General features: G+C 39.0%; 1 protein-coding gene across 1 annotated transcript in view; it reads right to left on the bottom strand.

Moving 5' to 3' along the window:
• The window catches only part of Arsb (arylsulfatase B), a 155,809-nt gene extending 137,303 nt beyond the window's left edge, over positions 1–18,506 (bottom strand). Inside the window, exons 1-4 of the mRNA XM_013015819.1 lie at positions 18,495–18,506; positions 17,382–17,634; positions 11,705–11,895; positions 2,488–2,695 (exon numbers count right to left, since the gene is read on the bottom strand). Of these exons, the coding sequence (XP_012871273.1) occupies positions 2,488–2,695; positions 11,705–11,895; positions 17,382–17,634; positions 18,495–18,506 (664 nt within the window). The remainder of the gene's footprint in view (positions 1–2,487; positions 2,696–11,704; positions 11,896–17,381; positions 17,635–18,494) is intronic.
• Positions 18,507–20,663: the final 2,157 nt, after the last annotated feature.

Below are 20,663 nucleotides of genomic sequence, written 5' to 3'. Positions count from 1 at the left end.
GTCTGGGACAAGCAGAAAAGGTCAAAAGCTATGTACATATGACCAGATAAGATGATGTTAAGCGAAATGAACCCCAAGATAGGGACACAAGTGGTTTTTTCTTTCTTGCTATTGTTTCTAACCTATTTATAATGTACCATGTGATTTTTGTTGCTTTGTATGTTCCTCCCCCACAGTATAACCCCTGTTTTCACTGTATTTGATGTCAGTGCCGTGCATTTTGTATATACACTTCTCTAATTTGGGGAGGGGAAGGATAAACAACAATATGCTTAAATAGGGATACAGGTTGACCCATTGTAGCAATGAGATGTACAAGACACTATGTTGAAAAGTGAACGTTACAATTTAGGCGTGGGAGGGAAAGTGTAGTTGTGGAGGTGGGAGGGAAGGGATGGTAGGGGAAAAACAAAGGAGGAGGTAACAATGCTTGATAGGAAATGTTCTCATTTCCTTGCGCATGTAACCGTAACCAGTCTGTACAGTATTTTTACAATAAAAATGTATTAAGAAGCATACATATCTAACATTAATATATATGTTAATTTAAGCACAGTGCCAGAATATAAAATAACCCTCCCACAAGGTAATCCTCACTTTTTCAATAAGAATCACCACTGTCATCTTGGATAACTAACGCGTTACAGATATTTATTGAAGTCAACTCCTTATTTTAAAATAATTCTGAACAAAGATTTGATACCATAAATATTGAGCTAAAATAAGTTTTATTATCATATATCCACCTCTTTGCATGCAATCCTGACACCAATATCTATCTCTGTGATCATGAGAGCCACTCTGAGATATTTAAAACAGTCTTCCAACCCTACTTTTTCCCTTCTAAGCATGTCTTTCCCATGGATAATGTATTACTTCATATACACTTGCAATTTAGGACATCATTTATCCTGAAGTTGTGTAGCTGTGATATAACAAAGGTATGTGTTTTTTTGTTTGTTTTTGGGTCCAGTCGTGGGGCCTGAACTCTGGGCCTGGGTGCTGTCCCTCAGCTCTTCAGCTCAAGGCTAGTGCTCTATCACTTGAGCCACAACGCCACTTCTGGCATTTTTCTTTTTTTGCTTATGTGGTGCTGAGGAATCGATCCAGGGCCTCAGGCATGCAAGGCAAGCGCTCTACCACTGAGCCACCTTCCCAGCCCCCAAAGGTATGTTTTAATAAACTTACCGTCTCTAATTTTTGAAATTGTGAGGTAACATTCTAGGAATTAGTGTTAAACATTCTAGCCTCCTTTTCGCTGGTTCTTTCTAGAGAGTTTGTAGGCATTTAATACCAGCATGGATCACATGCTATTCCAGACTCTTTAAAATAAATTAGATGGGCACAACATTATGATACATTGTGTAAGGAATTAAATATAAGATGTCTTCCTATTTTTTGAAGGATAACTTTTGGAGAAAACCTATCTTACATTTAACCCTTTTCACAGCAAGGAACACAAATAAAATTACAATATTTAGATGGCACTGAGGCAACTGAACATGGCTATTCAAGTAGAGATAGCCACTTGCCTGGCCTTACCAGTTGCTCAGCATATCCATCTTTAGCAAAGCTCTTCTGTGTCAGAAGTACAATAAGGGACTATACCTAAAGGCACATAACCAAATATTAGAAAATTGTATGTAATGGAGAAAATGGGGAATCACATATGTAACACATTAGGAATTGGAAAGGTCTGCCATTGGAAAGGTCTGCCATAATGAAGATTTTTCCAAAATCAGCTCTGGATGCCAAGATTATGAATTTTCTTTTTCCCTTCTTATCTGTTTTATCTGTAATCAACATCTATAACATTTTTTGTTGTTGTTGGCCTGAACTCTTGAGCCTGCACACTGTCCCTCAGCTCTTCAGCTCAAGAGCTCTCTTGGTAGCTCTCTACCACTTGAGCCACAGTGCCACTTCCGGGCTTTTTCTGTTTATGTGGTGCTAAGAAATCAAACTCAGGGCCTCATGCATGCAAGGCAAGCACTCTACCACTGAGCCACCTTCCCAGCCCAACATCTATAACTTTTATTGTTAGAAAAAATTTTAATACAAAATAATGAGTACTTTGAGCCTCTACCTAAGTTGAACTGGCTTCATTTCTTGTTTATATAATGTCATAATTCATGCCTACACTGATACAAATGCCTCCCTCCCCCAGTCCCCGGTAGTCGTATTCATAGAAGATGGCTGGGATGTAATATAGAAATAGCTACTTCTAGCCCAGGGACTCATTTATGCAGTTACTGAGTACTTAGTTTCAAGTATACTGCTAGAATATTCTGAATTCTAAAGGAAAGGAGAAAAAGCACGTAATTCTCTTTCCTCAGGTACATCTTTCTATCTATTTCAGTCATGTCTCCACTACTGCAGTTAGCATTTGTTTTAATAAGGAAATGCTAACTGTTCCAATTTATCTTCATTCCACTTATTGAACACTGTGTCTTAAGCTTCACCAAGAGATGAGTTTATTGACAGACTTACCTGTGGAGAAGATGAACACCGTGTTGTTCCAGAACCCATAGCTTTTTAAGGCTGCAGTGACATTTCCTACTGCTTCATCCATAAGGGACACCATTCCGGCATAGATTTTCCTGTGTTTATCTTGGATAAAATCATATGGCTTTAGGTATTCCTCAGGGACCTGAAGTGGGTCATGGACAGACTGGAGAGCAAGGTAGAGAAACAAAGGCTGGAAAAAGAATATGTTCATGTCAATAAAGAGAATAGCATGGAAGCATTAAATACAAACAGAATGAGATAATCGAGAGTTATCAGTTAATAAAAATAGTATCAAAGTACATTGAAAATATTTGTGAATTAGTATATAATAAGAAAATCCAATATATATAAACAATCTTTACAACCCAATAGTAAAGTGGGCAAAGATTTTTGTTTTTATTTTGGGTCCGGTCGTGGGCCTGAACTCTGAGTCTGGGCACTGCCCTCAGCTCTTCAGCTCAAGGCTAGCGCTCTACCACTTGAGCCACAGCACCACTTCTGGATTGTTTTTTTTTTTTTGGCTTATGGGTGCTGAGTAATCGAACCCAGGGCCTCAAGCACGCAAGGCAAGCACTCTACCACTGAGCCAACTTCCCAGCCCCGGCAAAAATTTTTGAAAGAAGAATACACTTGGGATTGAACCCAGGGCCCACACATTCTACCTCTTGAGCCACACATTAGCCCTATTGTTTATATTTTGTTTCTGAGACAGAGTCACCCTAACTTTGATCAGGTTAGCCTCAAAGTTGAGATCCTCTTGCCTCTGCCTCCCAACTAGCTAGGATTATAGGCATGTAACACTGTCAAAGCCCTGAAAAGAATTTAATAAATATCTCTTCAAATATATACAAATTGTCCTAACCACATAAAAAGATGGTCAACTTCATTAGTCATTAGAGAAATACAAAACAAAACTAAACTGTGAAGGCTGGGAGGCATGATAGTACAGTGTCAGCCAATGAGCAAAAGGGTCAAATCAAGAGTTCAAATCCTAGTCAGTTGGTAGGATGTCAGCCAATGAGTGAAAATGTAAGATCAAGAGTGCAAATCTTAAATGAACCCTAAGATATGTATTTAAATGTTTTTTTTTCTTTCATGCATTTGTTTTCTTTCACACATTTTTTTCTTTCATGCATTTGTTTCCCCTCCTCCACAATATAACCCCTGTTTTCACTGTATTTGATGTCAGTATAATTTGTGGAGGGGAAGGGGAAAAACAAGTCGTTTAAATAAGGATACAGGTGGACCCGTTGCAACAATGAGAAGTACAAGCTGTCATGTCAAAAACGAACTTTACAACTTTAGTGGGGGGCGGGGAGAATTGGGGGAGGGCGGGGGGAGGCTGGGAAGGGATGTGAAGGGGAAACAAAGGAGGAGGCTACAATGCTTGATAAGAAATGTACTCCTTATCTTGCCCATGTAATTGTAACCCCTCTGTACAATATTTTCACAATAAAAAAAAGAGTGCAAATCTTGATCTTGAATAACAAACAAACAACAAAAAAACCCTAGCATGTGATACCATTTTATACCCACTAGGATGGCTATGATTTAAAAAAACAGAAAAGAACAATATTGTTGAAAAAATATGGAGAAGTTAGAACCTTCACAGCTAGTAAGGATATAAAATGATGTAGATAGTCACCAAAACAAAGCTTGGCAGTTCATGACATTGTTAGACTCAGTATTTCCATTCCTAGAGAAACACACACACACACACACACACACACACACACACACATATATACAAAAATGTGTAAAAATGTTCATTGCAACATTATTCATAATAGCCAAAAAGAGAAAATCCAAATGCCCAACAATTGATGAATTGATTACAAAATATAATATTTTCAGTAATATATAGCAAAGAAGAATTGAAATGCAACAACATAGATGGACCTTGAAAACATACTAAGTGAAAAGTATCATGAACTGTGTAATTGTATTTATATGATGTCCAGAATAAACAAGTCTACAGATGCAGAATGTGGACAGGTGGTTAGCCAGGGCTGTAGGGATTATGTAGAGAGGTATGTGAGCAAATGATAACAGGTACAAGTTTGCTTTGATGACATGTTTTAAAATTAGATTGTACACCTCTTCAATTTACTATTGAATTGTGCACTTTAAGAGGATTAATTATGCAATATTAATTAGATCCCAGTTAAAATGGTAGCAGGAAATGAAAGATTCAAGACAAAAATATGTCAGAGTCCTAGAATGGTCTAGAGGGCTCTGATCCAAATGAATGTTAATAATATCAACAATAACAACCATATATTAAATGTTGTCTATGTAGCTGCTACTCTGACAATAAGGTACTCAATTCATTTAATATTCAGATTTTTCCAATATTATATCCATTTTTGAGTTGTACTTTACATTACATTTTAGCTGAGGCATAGAAAGCTTATGATTTGCCCAAGCCCATACTACTGGAAGAGTAATTTCCCACTGGAAATTTCAACATTACAATGTGAATGTGTACCAATAAATGCTTTAGATAAAAACAAGTCCCCACCTTTTTGGAGAGGATTATAGGTCTTTTTATATATGCTAGCCTTGTGGCTTGAAGTCAAGACCTGGGCAATGTCCCTGAGCTTCTCTTGCTCCAGGCTAGCACTCTACCACTTGAGCCACAGCGCCACTTCTTGCTTTTTTTTCTGTTTATGTGGTACTGAAGAATTGAACCCAGGGCTTCATTCATGCTAGGCAAGCACTCTATCACTAAGCCAAATTCTCAGCCCTTTTTAATATATTTTATGAGAAAACAAGAAATGTCACCCTATTTTCATCTTTGATGTTGTACCTAACATAAGAACAAACTAATTCCTGAAAACCAAGAATAGTGATCCACTGATTTTATTTTCTTACTTCAACCTGTCCATAGCTTTTACCACAGGTAGGCTAGCAGGTGAGGTTTCCCTGCCTAACAAGCTTTGCTAAAGGCACTCTTTCCATTCTGCTCCCTCCTACAGAACTCTCCAGCAAGCCAGAAACTCTGAACACAGGAATAAACATAGTTTCCTTGATGTATTCAAAGTATTCTTTGAAGTACTGGAGCTCATAAGTGAGTGAAAGAAGAAAGCAATTAGGAAGCAATTTACTGTTGGTAAGTTGTTTTAAACACCATAAACACTCCTGTAATGCAGCAAAGAGTGCCAACAGACAATCAAAAGTTTATTTATAGTTCAAACCTTTTCAGATGAAAACTTAGAAATAAGCCAAGTGCTGGTGGCTTACACCTATAACCTTAGCCAGTCAGGAGGCTGAGATATGAAGATCTTAATTGGAAACCAAAAAGATGAACTGGAGTCATGGCTCAAGTGGTAGAGTGCCAACTTTGAGGGATAAAGCCAAGAGAGAGCAAAAGGTCCAGAGTTCGAGCCCTAGTACCAGAAATAAAACAAAACAAAAACTTAGAAATAAAAATTTCCCAAAAATTAAATGCTAAAAAATAGCTAAGTACTAATTACACTACTTTAAAATATTTTTAAACTAAAGAGGTAGAAAATGAAATAATAGAAGACAGAACCGTACATCTGTACATGCCTCCACTACCCACAGCAACCCTTTTCATATTACACGTACACTTCATAACACACATCATACCAGAACCCCAGGGTTCTTCCAGACCTCAGTGAGGAAGGATTGTGGTGGTATGGCTCTGTGATGAAAGCAGTGGTCTGGGTCTTCAGCAAGCTAACTCCAGACAACAGCCAAGGACTGGATGAAGATAGGGTTAAAATCCTGAAAGCTACAATTCGCAGCCGACATAAAATGTTAAAGAAGATCAGAAAATACTACATAAGAATCTGTTTTACATTTCATTCTTTCAAAGAATCAGAGTCAGAATCAGAATCAGAATCGAATCACTATATTTTCACATTCTAGAAGAAAACAAAGTGCTACACCATGAACAACAAAGGCCTCCTCCCCAAGTGCTGTAAATTGTTCTAGGTTCTCCCCTTCTGTTCTTTGTGTAATTGGCAGAGGCAACTGACACGAAAGTATAGTACTTCCCTGCCTCCATTAGAAGGGTCCAAATAGACCCTTCTGTAAGAAAAGAACAAGAGAAAAGTATAATGCATTCATTTAAGTATTGTGTGGCTTAGAGGTTTCAACTAAAGACCCAAAGACATGGAATAATCTGTCCATTTTGATGCTTAGATTCAATGAAGTAGAGACAGCTATGTAGAAAGCCATAATCTAATGGGAACAAAGGAGTGGAGAACTGCTGAAAGCCTGCCTGTTCAAAGTCTTCTTGGCTTCTCTGATACAGCTAGTTTATATTTCATCCTCTCAGGTATGTGTCAGGATCCCTAGGATGAGTTCTGTAACATCAGTCAAGTGTAGGTCAGAGAACTTCCTTACAGCCAGCTTTTCCATAGAAAAGTAGAGCAATGTTATGTTTTTATTCTTGGCTTTGGGGAAAAGGAAACAGATTTCTATTTCTTGAAGAAAAGGCAGAGATTCCAATAGCCTGCCCCAGGGAGCAAAGGGCATCAAGAGACAGAAGGATAGAATACAGCCAGAAAGACCTCACTTCTGAGGCAACTGCAAGACCTTCCATTCAATGTTCTCTGAATGTGAAGTGCAATACACAGGAAACCATTTTGGGGGCTCCTACACTTATAAACATGAGCATCTATGACCCAGCTTTGAATTCCCAATATTATGTGGTGAGGATGGAGGAAATTGAGAGAGAGGATGGAGAAGATATGCTCATCAGGTGAAGGGGTTAAAACAGATTATCCTGAAGCACAAACTAAGTTAAAGACACTTGAAAAATAGCAGGTGCAAGATTTCTTTGACCAGTATGTTGTTTTTTAAAGAGAGAAGATTAAATTACTATGTGAAAGACCCTCTTCCTGCACTAGAAGGAAAGACCACATCCTTATCCTCAAGAACAGGAAGTCTCAATACAGAGAACTTGTTAAACACACACACACACACACACACACACACACACACACACACACACACACACACACCACACACACAAACTACTATTTTGGGTTTTTGCTAGTCATGGGACTTGAACTCTGGGCCTGAGCATGGTCCCTCAGCTTTTTTGCTCAAAGCAAGAGTTCTACCACTTGAGCCACAGTGCCACTTCTCACTTTTTTGAGTAGTCTGAGTCTCATGAAGTTTCCTGCCCAGGCTGACTTCAAACCACAATCCTCAGACCTCAGCCTCCTGAGTAGCTAGGAGTACAGGTGTGAGCCACCAGTGCCTGGCTCAATACGATTTTTAAGTTGGGAAATAGCATTTTTAATGCTATTTTCTGGCCCAGTGGAAGGCTCAATTAACTAGTGCATCAAAGTTTTCCAACCACCACTGGGATCCTACCTACTTGTCCAGTGGTTCTTCCTGGGTAAGTAGCATAACCATTTTCCATACATCTGCTAGCCACAGCCCCAACTCACTGTTAATTCAAAGCAAGCAGCTGTTACTCTGGAAATGGGCTCCTAATTAGTGTATGTCTATGGACTTGAGTTCCAACATTCTCATACCTTGGCGTTGGAGACCTGCTGGCCCATTCTAAGCTTACGTAACTCTGATTCAAACACTAGAGTCCTGGTGCCACTTATTTTTGGTTCATGCTGGGGTCTAATCTGTCTTTTGTGTTTTCTTGGGTTTAGATACCTGCTCTGTCCAACTCAGTCATAGCCACTACTTTTGTCCAACCTTAATTATAAACATTTTATGTATATTAGAAATCAAGAATCCTAAGCATAAAATCATATGAAAAAAGTTCAGTATTACTTAAAATATAGATCTATTACCTAAAGCTATTAGCATACTCATATTTAAGATGTTAAATGGTTCTTTCCCCTTTTGTATTGTTATTTAACCCCTAAGACATATACTCTAAACATCCTCACCATGTTAACAAAACAGTGAAGATTAAAGTTTTATTTTCATTTCTTTGTATATCTGCCTAACTTAAAGCATAAAGTGAAAAAAAGGTACATGGTAATTTTTTCAACTCGTTATTTCATCTTTGACATCCAAATTAAGGTATGTCTTCTCAAATTATGGCAGAGAAAAATGAGAGTTGTACTCAAAGAACTAAGAGTTTCTTTAGGAAACTTCTAGTAGATTAGCTCTATGGGAGTTTTTACATTAATTCTGCAAACTGCTGTGGGACCGTTTTTAACAGGAAGCTGCACTGTTAAAAATACGACTTTCCCTTTGCAGTGTTACAACTATGGAAATTACCCTGAAGAAAAGGAAGGATATCCCTTCCTAACACATGTGCTGTACAGTGTCTCCCTGAATCCAGCATCCACCACTGTGTGTTTACAAAACATCTGCATATTCTCCTCAGTTCCTCCTCAGCTGTCCTTTTAAAATAGGCACAGCTTTCAGTTGGCTATAGATACTACATGGTTGTTTTTTTTAATGATCTCCATCTTAGAACAAGTTGTCCATATTATAAACTATAAAGAACGCCTGATGCCAGGTGCTGGTAGCTCAATACTTTTATCTTGGATACTTAGGAGGCTGAGATATGATGGTCACAGTTTGATGCTGGCCCAGGCAAAAAAGTCTGCATCTGTATCTCCAGTTAACTAAGAAAATGCCAAAAGAGATGAGGGGACTCAAGTGGTAGAGTGCCAGCCTAGAGTGAAAAAACTAAGCAAGAGCATGAGTCTGAGTTTAGCCCAAATACCAGGATTTTTAAAAAAGGGATAAACTTGCACAGAATTAGATTAAACACTAGAATAAAATGACGAAGAAGTATTTCCTGAAACTGGTAAAGCTTCAAAGTTCTATTGTGAGATGAAACCATAAACACACGCCTGCACTCTCTTTAGCAAATGTGGTTGCATTACTTATCATTCCATTCATTTCTGTCCATGTTTAAGGACTCTAGTAATAATGGACACTGATGTTCAGTGGTTCAGACACTGCAGGAAAATGACTCTCTCAGCTGGTGACTTCTGTAATCATATCTCTGAGCAGTGCTACCCTAACAGCACCCCTCCCGTATATGGCTCACAAGCTCCTGGGGTCCCTCATTGTTTCGGCTCCAGGTACTTTCCCTAGTTAAGCCAGCCCACCCACAGAGCACTATTTCACCCCAGCTGCTTCCTCTTATCCACTTAATATCATGAGGTCACTACACGAGAATACTCTATTGTTCTTTAGTAGGAATGAATTTGTATTGTAGGCAGATTATCCTTGTTGCATAACGAAGGTATTGTTAGATGGTAAACAGTAAAAGGTAGTAGGCTCCTGCCTACCTCTGATTTGAGAAGGATGTCTCAATTGACACATGGCAGAGTATGTTGACATCGGAATTACTGGCGGGGAGTGGGGGTGGCAATGAAATATCAGTGACTTGGTCCCATCTCAGCCCAATGAACCACAATATTTGACATTAGTATTTCTTACAAATTTCTTCAATAATTCTAATATATGACTGGGACTAGAACTATTTAAATGAATCATAATTGGGGACTCAGAATTTGAGGTCTTGGACACTAGGTGTGAACTGGGGAACTTGATTAAAGAGCTAAGATTTGGAGTCTGAGAATGTGAGTTTAAATTCTGATTCTGACTTTCAATAACTGTAACCTTCAACAAGTTACTTGACGTTTAACTAATGTCAAATGATACCCACCTAAACGGATAATAACCAGTTCCCTTAAAATCTTAGCTTGTTCTTTTGGGGTATAAGCCAATGACCTAATGCTCCCACTGTCTGAATATTAGTTTTAAAAATCTATGTTTAAAACCTACATGCTTTTATGTATTTGAGAGGATGTTCCCCTTTCTCATGTTCAACCACAGGCACAGCTGATCAGAGATATCAGCATTAAGAATCTATTAGAGGTCAGGTGCCAGTGGCTTATGTCTGTAATCCTAGCTACTGAGAAGGCTGAGACGGAGAGGATTGCCATTGGAGGCCAACTGGGAAAGAAATATCCTCAAGATTCTATCTCCAGTTCCTCAAAAGACTCCACATAGAGCTCCCCTATGACCCAGCAATCCCACTTTTGGGCATTTACCCAAATGATCACAAACAAGACCACACTAAAGCTACCAGCACAACTATGTTTACTGCAGCATAATTTACCATAGCTAAGATATGGAACCAAGCCAGATGCCCCTCAGTAGATGAATGGATCAAGAAAATGTGGTATATATACACAATGGAATTCTATGCCTCCATCAGAAAGAATGACATTGCCCCATTTGTTAGGAAATGGAAAGACTTGGAAAAAATTATATTAAGCGAAGTAAGCCAGGCCCAAAGAAACATAGGTCCCATGGTTTCCCTTATTTGCAATAACTAGTATTTGTCTGAGTCAACCAGAAAAGGTCATATAAGTTGATGTTAGGGAAATGAACCCCAAGATAAGTATTCAAATGTTTTTTTGTTTTTTTTTCCTTTCATGCAATTGTTTCTAACATATTTATAAGATGATTTCTATGTTGCTTTGTATGTCCCTCCCCCATGGTATAACCCCTGCTTTCACTGTATTTGATGTTGGTCTAATTTGTGGAGGGGAAGGGAAAAAACAAATTGTTTAAATAGGGATACAGGTGGACCAACTGCAACAATGAGATGTACAAGTCGTTATGTCCAAAAACGAACTTTACAACTTTGGTGGGGGGTGGGAGGAGGATCGGATGGGGGGAGGGGGGAGTATGGGAAGGGATGGGAAGGGGAAACGAAGAGGAGGCAACAATGCTTGATAAGAAATGTTATATTGCCCATGTAATTGTAACTCCTCTGTACGGTATTCTCACAATAAAAAAAAAAATCTATCTCCAAAAGAACCAGCAAAAATCAAGGGTGGAGGTGTAGTTCAAATGGCAGAATGCTAACCAAGCAAGTAAGCCAAGCCAGTACAAAGCTCTGAGTTCAAGTCCCAGTACCAGCCTCTCCCCAAAAAAGAAAATCTATTAAAGAGTTTTTCCTAAACAACAGTGGCTTTTTCCTACTTTCCCAAGATTGATTGATTGTTGGTTATGGGGCTTGAACTCTGGGCCTGGGTGCTGTCCCTCAGCTCTTCAGCTCAAGGCTAGGGCTCTACCATTTAAACCACAGTGCCACTTCCGGCTTTTTCTGTTTATGTGGTACTGAGGAATCGAACCCAGGGCCTCATGCATGCAAGGCAAGCTGAGCCACCTTCCCAGCCCCATTACCAAGATTTTAATATACTTAAAGAAGCTAAATTACCTTCTCTGGTGGATGTTTAGCTATGAGGGCTGTAGCCCTTTCAGTAAATACGTTTGCTGAGTACATATTTTTATATTCTGTTGCAACTTCTTCACCATCTCGAAAATCAAGAGCACATCGTGTGACATTCAAAGCATCAATGAATGCACAGTGCTCATGAGAATAATAATTTTCACTTCCTAGAAGATATCCTGCAATAAAAATGATAGACAAAACAGTGAGCAGGGCATAAAACTTGTCAAACAAACTAATTTTTCAGCATTTAATTGACTAATGCAATTGATTACCTGTGACAGGGTTAATCAAATGACAAGACTAATTAGAGAAACATCTCTATATTTGGTAGTAGAGCTCACTAAAATGTTACTACATAGAAACAGATTCATTCCTCAGTCAAGCCTTTCAGAACGTAGGCTCTATTAGGTAACTAGTAAGTGACTCCTGGTAAATATGATGTTGCTTTTTTAAAAAAAACAGAGGTCAAATTTAGCATAGATGAGAACACTACACTACCTAATGACAAAAATAATATACGGTTAATGTGATATAGTATAAATTTCTACTGAGATAATTATATAAATGAGTCCAGGATTCAAATTTGTGGTTACTGAGCTTGAGAGACTGGCTTCCAAGTCATTTATAGATGTAGCCTTAGAAGTCATCTTTTGTCAAATGGTGACACCCACTGGTGAAAGACACAAATGTTTCTAAATAGAGAACCTGTAGATATGAACAGAGCCAAAAGATCAAACTAAATTATAGCACTGAATTCAGATTTTTCTATCTACAATTATCTCAATTTTGCTGTTAAATAGTATCAGTTGCCTACCCCTACTGCACAATTTAAACACAGAAGAAAATACATTTTCTTAACTGACACTTCTTTCTGCAAATGTTCCATATTTTCCTTTCGTATTGGTTTTAAATGTTTTTTAAAAAATTTTATTATCTTTAAGTGGTTGTACAAAGAAGTTCCCATTCTACAAAAGAGTATTATTTTCCTTTAGCAATAACATAAGCTAGGCTGCATGTTGTGATTACATTTATATAAATGTTATATTTACATACATGTAATATTTACAAGTTATATTTACATACATATTTAAATATTATATTTACATACCTATAACGTATGGAAATAGAAAGTCGTGACTGCCTAGGGCTGGATGGTTAGTGAAATGGGGAGTGAGTGTTCAGGCTAATGGGGTATGGCCTCTTTTTGGGGGGTGGTAGTGATGAAAATGAAACTTGGTAGTAATGAAAATGAAACGGATTGGAATGTAATGCACACTAGAAATTTATTTAAAAGGCATTGAATTGTGCACCTTGAGTGAATCATACGGTATGTGGATTATATCTCAATGAAATTATCAAAAAATAAATGGCTGGGATTTTAGCAATTTTCTGATATATACTGCTTAGAAATCTTAAAATGATATATATATATATTAAAAAAAAAAGGACTGGTCCTTTCCCTAGTCCTACACTTCCTTTGTTTTTTTTTAAGTGTGTGTGTGTGTATGTACACATACAAGCTGATCCTAGAACTTGAACTCAGGGCCTGGGCACTGTTCCTGGTTTTTGTTGTTGTCATTATTGTTGTTGTTTTGTTGCTCAAGGCTAGTGCTCTACCATTTGACCACACCCCCACTTCTGGATTTTTTTTTTTTTTTTTGCTGGTCATGGAGCTTGAACTCTGGGCCTGGGCACTGTCCTTGAGCTCTTCAGCTCAAGGCTAGCACTCTACCACTTGAGCCAAAGCACCCACTTCGGGCTTTTTCTGTGTACGTGGCACTGAGGAATCAAACCCAGGGCCTCATGCATGCAAGGCAAGCACTCTACCACTGAGCCACCTTTCCAGCGCAACTTCTGGATTTTTAAGTGCTAACTGGATATAAAAGTCTCATGAACTTTCCTGCCCAGGCTGGCTTTGAACAGAGAACTTAAAATCTCAAACTCCTGAGAAGCTAGGATTGTAGGCATGAGCCATGGGCATCTGGCTACACTTTCCTTTTAACAGCAACTAAGTTTTGATAATAACTCAATTCATTTTAAATTAAATCTTCCGTTTCTGTGATCCAGTTCCTGAATATAATTACACATTGACTTTAAGATACCTTTTATATGGCAACTTTTCTGCTATATAAATAGTAGAAATTTTAAAAATCCAATATACTTGTTAATGTACATGTAATATATCCAAAAATAATTTCAACCCTTCTCTAGGTGATTAGAGTGGTCAGGACACTAGACATAGTTATCTTTTTTTTCTTAGTTGGTTGTAGGGCTTGTACTCATGGATGGCCTGAAGTTTCTGAGCTGTTGTGTTCAAGTCTATGGCTCTACTACTTTGATCCACAGCTCTACTTCCAGTTTTGTTTTTTGTTTGTTTTTTTTGGTCGGTCATGGGGCTTGAATTCTGAGCTTGGGCACTGTCCCTGCGGTCTTCAGCTCAAGGTTAGTGCTCTACCTCTTGAGCCACAGCGCCACTTCCGGTTTTCTAGTGGTTTATTGGAGATAAGAGTCTCACAGACTTTCTTGCCCAGGCTGGCTTTAACCACAATCCTCAGATCTCAGCCTCCTGAGGAGCTAGGATTACAGGCATGAGCCATGGGCACCAGGATTCTACTTCCAGTTTTTAAGTGGTTAATTGGAGATAAGAATCTCAAGGCCTTTCCTGCCTGGACTGGCTTCCAACTGTGATCCTCAGATCTCAGCCTCCTGAGTAGTGATGATTGTAGTCGTGGGCCAGAAGCACCTAGCCAGAGTAAGCGTTTTTAACAACCACTGGGTATTAAAATTTGAGGAAGTCACTTTAGCCCCCTTATTTATTAATGTAAACTGTTTTCTACTATTTGGAAGAAAATGTACATAGGATATACTTGATTAGATGATATATAAACCATAGGTATTAAAATAATATTATACATAACATAATTATAGAAATAAAACAATTTACACCTCTAGCCAATCGACCATGTGACTGTCACATGGTTTTTTCATTGTACCTACAAATTTGAACTTCTAAGGCTAAAGATAATGAAAGCTTGTGCTCTGGGGGGTGAGGGATTATGGAAAAAAAATATTTTTGTTTTATTGAGAAGGAATCTCTCTATGTAAGCCAGGGCAACCTGGAACTCTCAGTCATCCTGTCTCAGCCTAGTGCTAAGGCTATAAGGCATGATTCACTATACCAGCTAGAAAATAGGTTTTAACCAACAAAATCTCTGAATACCTTAACAGTTTAAGTGAGATATAATTTACATACATACATCCACTTAAAAGTACACATTTCTGGGACTGGAAATGTGGCTAAGTGGTAGAGTGCTTACCCAGCCTGCATGAAGCCCTGGATTCGATTCCTCAGTACTACATAAACAGAAAAAGCTGAAAGTAGTATTGTGGCTCAAGTGGTAGAGTGCTAGCACAGAAAGGCTCAGAGACTGTGCCCAGGCCCTGAGTTCAAGCTCCAGGACTGGCAAAAAAAAAAGTGCACATTTCCTTGTTTTTCAGTGTATTTATGATCATGTGTCTGCTTCCAGAAGAACCTTAAGGCCTAAACAGTGACAATGTGTGCGTGGTCATCATGCTACTCTGGGATGGAGTCGGACTCCTCAGGTCAGGCTCTTCATACTCATGAAAGGATATGATAACTTCCTTTTGTCCAATTGAACTTATAAGTGTGAAATACATTATAACAAAAAATTCAAAATCTTTTATTTGTGTGTGTGTATGTGGGGGGGGGGTGATGTGTGTGTGCGCCAGTATTGGGGCTTGAACTCAGGGTCTTATTTGCTCAGCTTTTTTGCTCTATGCTGGAGCTCTATCATTTGAGCTACATACCCTCTTCTGGCTTTGTACTAGTTAATCGAACATAATCATCTCTCAGGTTTATCTGCCCAGGCTAGCTTCAAACTGGGATCCTTTTATCTCAGCCTCCTGAGTGGCTAAGATTACAGGTGTAAGTCACAAGCCTCATCTTTTAGTACAGGCCTGGATAAAAATTTTGAAAGGTAATGAATACAGTTATCAATCCATAAAAGCATGGAGGCATCCATGGTGGTGGTGATGGTGGTGGTGATGATGGTTGCTAAGTGAAATAAACTGGTCTGGAAAAAAATTTTTTGAAAAGATGTACAGCCTGTTATCTTTCAAGACAGAAAATTGCCTTCCATTCAAGTATACAATGAATAGTTCAGTCGTTTTAACAGCTATTGGAGAATACTGGGAGTACATATTCACAACTAGAAATATCACCACGCCTGATTAGTAATTTCTATTAAGGGCATATGGATGAAGTGCAGGTGCAACACATTGACTGTCTGATATCTTTGCACCTTGATCTTAACCCTAGGTCATGCGTTGTTGTTTTTTATGTTGTTGTTGTTAGATGTGCTTCGATTGCCTTGTTTTTCTCTCCACATATATTCCTTTAACTGTATTGTATTGTTGTGCTTTCCCTAGCTTAAATGGGAAAAATACCTCAAGAAACATCCACAAGAAAACCACCACTTTATCACTAAGATGATGTTTTTAAGAGATGTTGTCCCCTCCCCAGCTTATCTTCTCCCAAAGGAAAAAAAATCTCCCTCAAGCCTATGAGCCAGAAAATGCTTTACTCTTCTGAACATCTGGTTTCCATCTCTCTTGTGAATAAGGAGACTCACAGCCTTTTTCATTTTGCTTTTATTTTCTTCCTTTGGACTTCAGAAGTCTTGAATCTTAATATCAAATGCAAATCCCTCCTAAGACTATGCAGTCTTTCTGCAATTTGGTGCCCATAAACTATCTCATCATTTTCTAATCACTCTGATTTTGTTGTTCTATTTAAATGTTTTATGTTCACTCTGTGTTCCTTTTTGGCTATGGAAGACTGTAAATAAATGAAGAAGCAGATGGCAGGTAGGTAGGTAGCTAAATAGTTAGACAGAAAGATAGCTCAACATAAAAAGAGCCTGACAGAAAGATATACAGCTGCTGGCAAGATAAACAGGTTATTAATTGTGGTACAATTAGTAACAGATTTCAGAAGGCACATTTTAAAACAAACTTTAGGTTCATATTTATTTTTTACAGGGTTACCAAGTTGATAAAATACTTATAAAATACTTATAAAATAGGTCTGATTATCAGATCTATTGCCATTTGTTATTTGCCCTCCCCATTCTATTAATATTAATTTTTAAATTGATCCTTCCCCACTTAGTGTTTTCACAATAGATCTCACAGATGGCAAAAAGATGCCAAGGGAAACGTGTTTTTTTTTCTCCAAATTCTCAAAAGGGATTAAAAGTCTTCAGTTCATAGAGAGAAAATAACTATTATATACGTTTGTAAATAAAATAATCTTACTTTAGGTTTTGCCTGTAATTAAAGAAAAGCAGTTGTGCCCTTTACATAAGCAAGTTCTAGAGGGTACATTGCCCTCTGATGTGGAAACAGTGACTCTTCCACAGCTCTACGGTGGCCCTGAGTGCTCTGGCACTGCCTTGCTGTGGGCGCATGTCCACCATGAGCTGAGTGCAGAGCCATGGATGGAGGTAACATTAGAAGGCGGCCCACTGATTCACTCTGTCTTCAACTTTCCAGTTATTTCATTTGATTCCACTGGGGTGTGTTTTATGAGATGGCTAGAGTTAGTCTGGGTTAAAAAAACACATATTTACATTTCCATTACCAAAATAGGTATCAAATCCTCGGCGGGTTGGAAGACATTCTTTCCGGTACATTCCCAGGTGCCATTTTCCGACCATGTGAGTAGCATAGCCTGCTTCTTTTAGAAGTTGGGGCAGGAGTTTTTCATCCAGAGGAACACAGCTGGGCTGGCAGGTCTTGATTAAATAGTGCTGTAAACCCATATGGATCTTAGAGAGATAAACAAAATAGTGAGTTATTGGTACTGAAACGTTGTAAGTAGATAAAATGGCTGCCTAGTTTATTGGACATATCTGGTGATCTTCTGACCTCTATTTCTGTTCTGGCTTGAGACCAGTCTCAAGGTAATGGACATAAGTGGAACTTGAAAAGATGTATAAAAGCATTTCAATAAACAGGATTGGTGGTATACACCTGTAATTCTAGTGCTTGGTAGAAAGATTATAAGTTTAAGGCCAGTCTGAGCTACACAGGAAGACCTAGTCTCAAAAAGTTCTAGATGCTGGTGGCTCATACTTTTAATCCTAGCTATTCAGCAAGTGGAGCTCAGGAGGATCATGGTTCAGGGCTAGCCCAGGCAAAAAGTTCATGAGGCCCCACTTAACCAACAGCTAGGTGCAGTGGCATACAACTGTTATCTTAGCTATATGGGAAGTATAAATAGGCAGATTGCTACCCATACATGTCATACATGTGAGATCCTACTCTAAAAAAAATGAAGGAAAAAGGAGCTGGGGATGTGGCTCAAGTAGGAGAGTATCTGCCTAGTAAATGCAAGGCCCTGAGTTCTACCCCCAGTATTACAAAACATTGCCACAAGTGTTAGATTTTTTCAACAAATACTCATCAAAGAAATATGTCAGAAACCATTGACTTTAAGTTTTACTCCCTAAAAATTAGCAATAATATTAAGAGTGAGGGTCTATCAAGAAAACACCATTCCATGAGAAGCTGATATTTGGTTACAGAGAACATTTGTATGTAATCTTTGAAGAAATGCTAATTTTTTTAAAGAGGAGTTCTGGGTGAATCTAAGGCCTTGCATAGTCAATAGTGGTCATGGTAACAAATGTAAACTACATAATCAACAACATTATCAATCCTCCCAACACTATGCTTCCTCAAGAAAAAGTACCTTTACAACCATCTTGCATCTAGGCCTGGGCCTGCCCCCAGAGTCATTATAGTATATATGACATCATATAAAGTATACACTGGAACTTCCAATCCACAGTTGTGCTGGCACAAACTACATAGTTATTTATCACTGATGTTTCTCAGACTGGACAAATTTATAGACTCTTGTTTGGTTTTACTTTACTATTTTGAGATAGATACAAAGCACAGTCCAAAAAAAATCTGCTCAAATTCACAGTGATTGCTTTTCCTATTTATTGTAAACTATAATCAATTAGTTTTCTCAAAGCCAAGCAGGGTGGTTCACACCTGTAATCCTAGCTACTAGGGGGTGGAGGAAGGTTAGCTGGGGAAGATCATGGTTCCAGCCAGCCCAGGAAAAAAAGTTCATAAGAACCCCTCTCAACAGAAAATTGTCAGCCCAGCTCAAAAATAACCAGAGAAAACAAGCTGGAGAAGTGGCTTGAGCAGTAGAGTGCCTGTCTAGCAAGTATGAAGGCCTGAGTTCAAATCTCCTCCCTAGTACAGGTTGGGGTGGGGGTGGGGAGTACAAGCCCACAATTTTCTCAAAAATTTTGACACAATCTTAGATTTTATTTTTTTGCATGAACCTTTTTAGAAGCAACATTAAAAATTACATCTACTATAGCTTGACATCATCTTATACTATAGAACCAATGGAAGTCAGGAGACTGTAAACCTAGCTACACAGAAAGCTGAGATCTGAAAATTACAGCTCTAAGTCAGCCAAAGTGGAAAAGCCTGTGAGACTCTTATATCCAATTAAGCAGCAAAAAAGCTGTACCTAAATTCAAACCTCAGTATCTGGGGGAAAAAAGAAGGCAAAAAGGAAGGGAAGGAGGCAAACATATGGAATATTTTCTTTTTTTTTTTTTGTCGGTCGTGGGGCTTGAACTCTGGGCCTGGGCGCTGTCCCTCAGCTCTTCAGCTCAAGGCGAGCGCTCCACCACTTGAGCTACAGCGCCACTTCTGGTTTTTTGGTGGTTTATTGGAGATAGGAGTCTCACGGTCTCTCCTGCCCGGGCTGGCTTTGAACCGCGATCCTCAGATCTCAGCCTCCTGAGTAGCTAGGATTACAGGCGTGAGCCACCGGTGCCCGGCTCATATGGAATATTTTCAATGTTAAAGATTTAATATTTTGGGGCTGGGAGGGTGGCTCAGTGGTAGAGCACTTGCCTTGCATGCCTGAGGCCCTGGGTTCGATTCCTCAGCACCACATAAGCAAAAAGAAAAAAAGCTGGAAGTGGTGCTGTGGCTCAAGTGGTAGAGCACTAGCCTTGAGCTGAAGAGCTGAGGGACAGTGCCCAGGCCCAGAGTTCAGGCCCACGACCCGACCCAAAACAAACAACAACAAAAAAAAAGAGATTTAATATTTTTTAATATTTTTGGAAGTACTGGGGACTTAACTCAGGGCCTTGCACTTGGTAGACAAATGCGGTAGACAAATGCTCTATCTACTTTGCAATCCACGCCTCCAGCCCTTTTTGCATTAATTATTTTAGAAGCAGAGTTTCAATTGATACCAGATGGCTTGGGCTGCAACCCTCCTTACTGTGCTCTGCCTTGTCACTGGGGATGACAAGTACACACCCAGCCATTGTGCTTTCCTCTAGCTGGGATAATAGGCACATGGCACTGCAATCAGCCATTGGTTTAAATCGACTCATGAACTTTTTTTTTTGGGGGGGGTCCGGTCGTGGGGCCTGAACTCTGGGCCTGCGCGCTGTCCCTCAGCTCTTCAGCTCAAGGCTAGCGCTCTACCACTTGAGCCACAGTGCCACTTCCGGCTTTTTTCTTTTTACTTATGTGGTGCTGAGGAATGGAACCCAGGGCCTCAGGCATGCAAGGCAAGCACTCTACCACTGAGCCACCTTCCCAGCCCCTGGACTCATGAACTTTTATGCCCAGGCTTGAACCTCAATCCCCTGATCTCTGTCTCTGAAGTAGGTAGGATTACAGGCTTGAGCTACTAAATCTAGCTTAAAGTGGGCTTGTTTAAGGGGTGATAAATAAATTTATTATCTTGCTATGGTGATGGCCTCTCAAGTATAGGTACATGTCAACAGTTATACTGTGTATTTAATGTACAGTTTATTATAGGACAATTGTGCTTCAATGAAGCTGCTCAAAAATAGCTTTTTTCTAC

The sequence above is a fragment of the Dipodomys ordii genome, unplaced genomic scaffold (genome assembly GCF_000151885.1).
Source record: "Dipodomys ordii isolate 6190 unplaced genomic scaffold, Dord_2.0 Scaffold28, whole genome shotgun sequence".
NCBI classification, from domain to species: domain Eukaryota; kingdom Metazoa; phylum Chordata; class Mammalia; order Rodentia; family Heteromyidae; genus Dipodomys; species Dipodomys ordii.
This window is presented reverse-complemented; position numbering and strand designations above follow the sequence as displayed.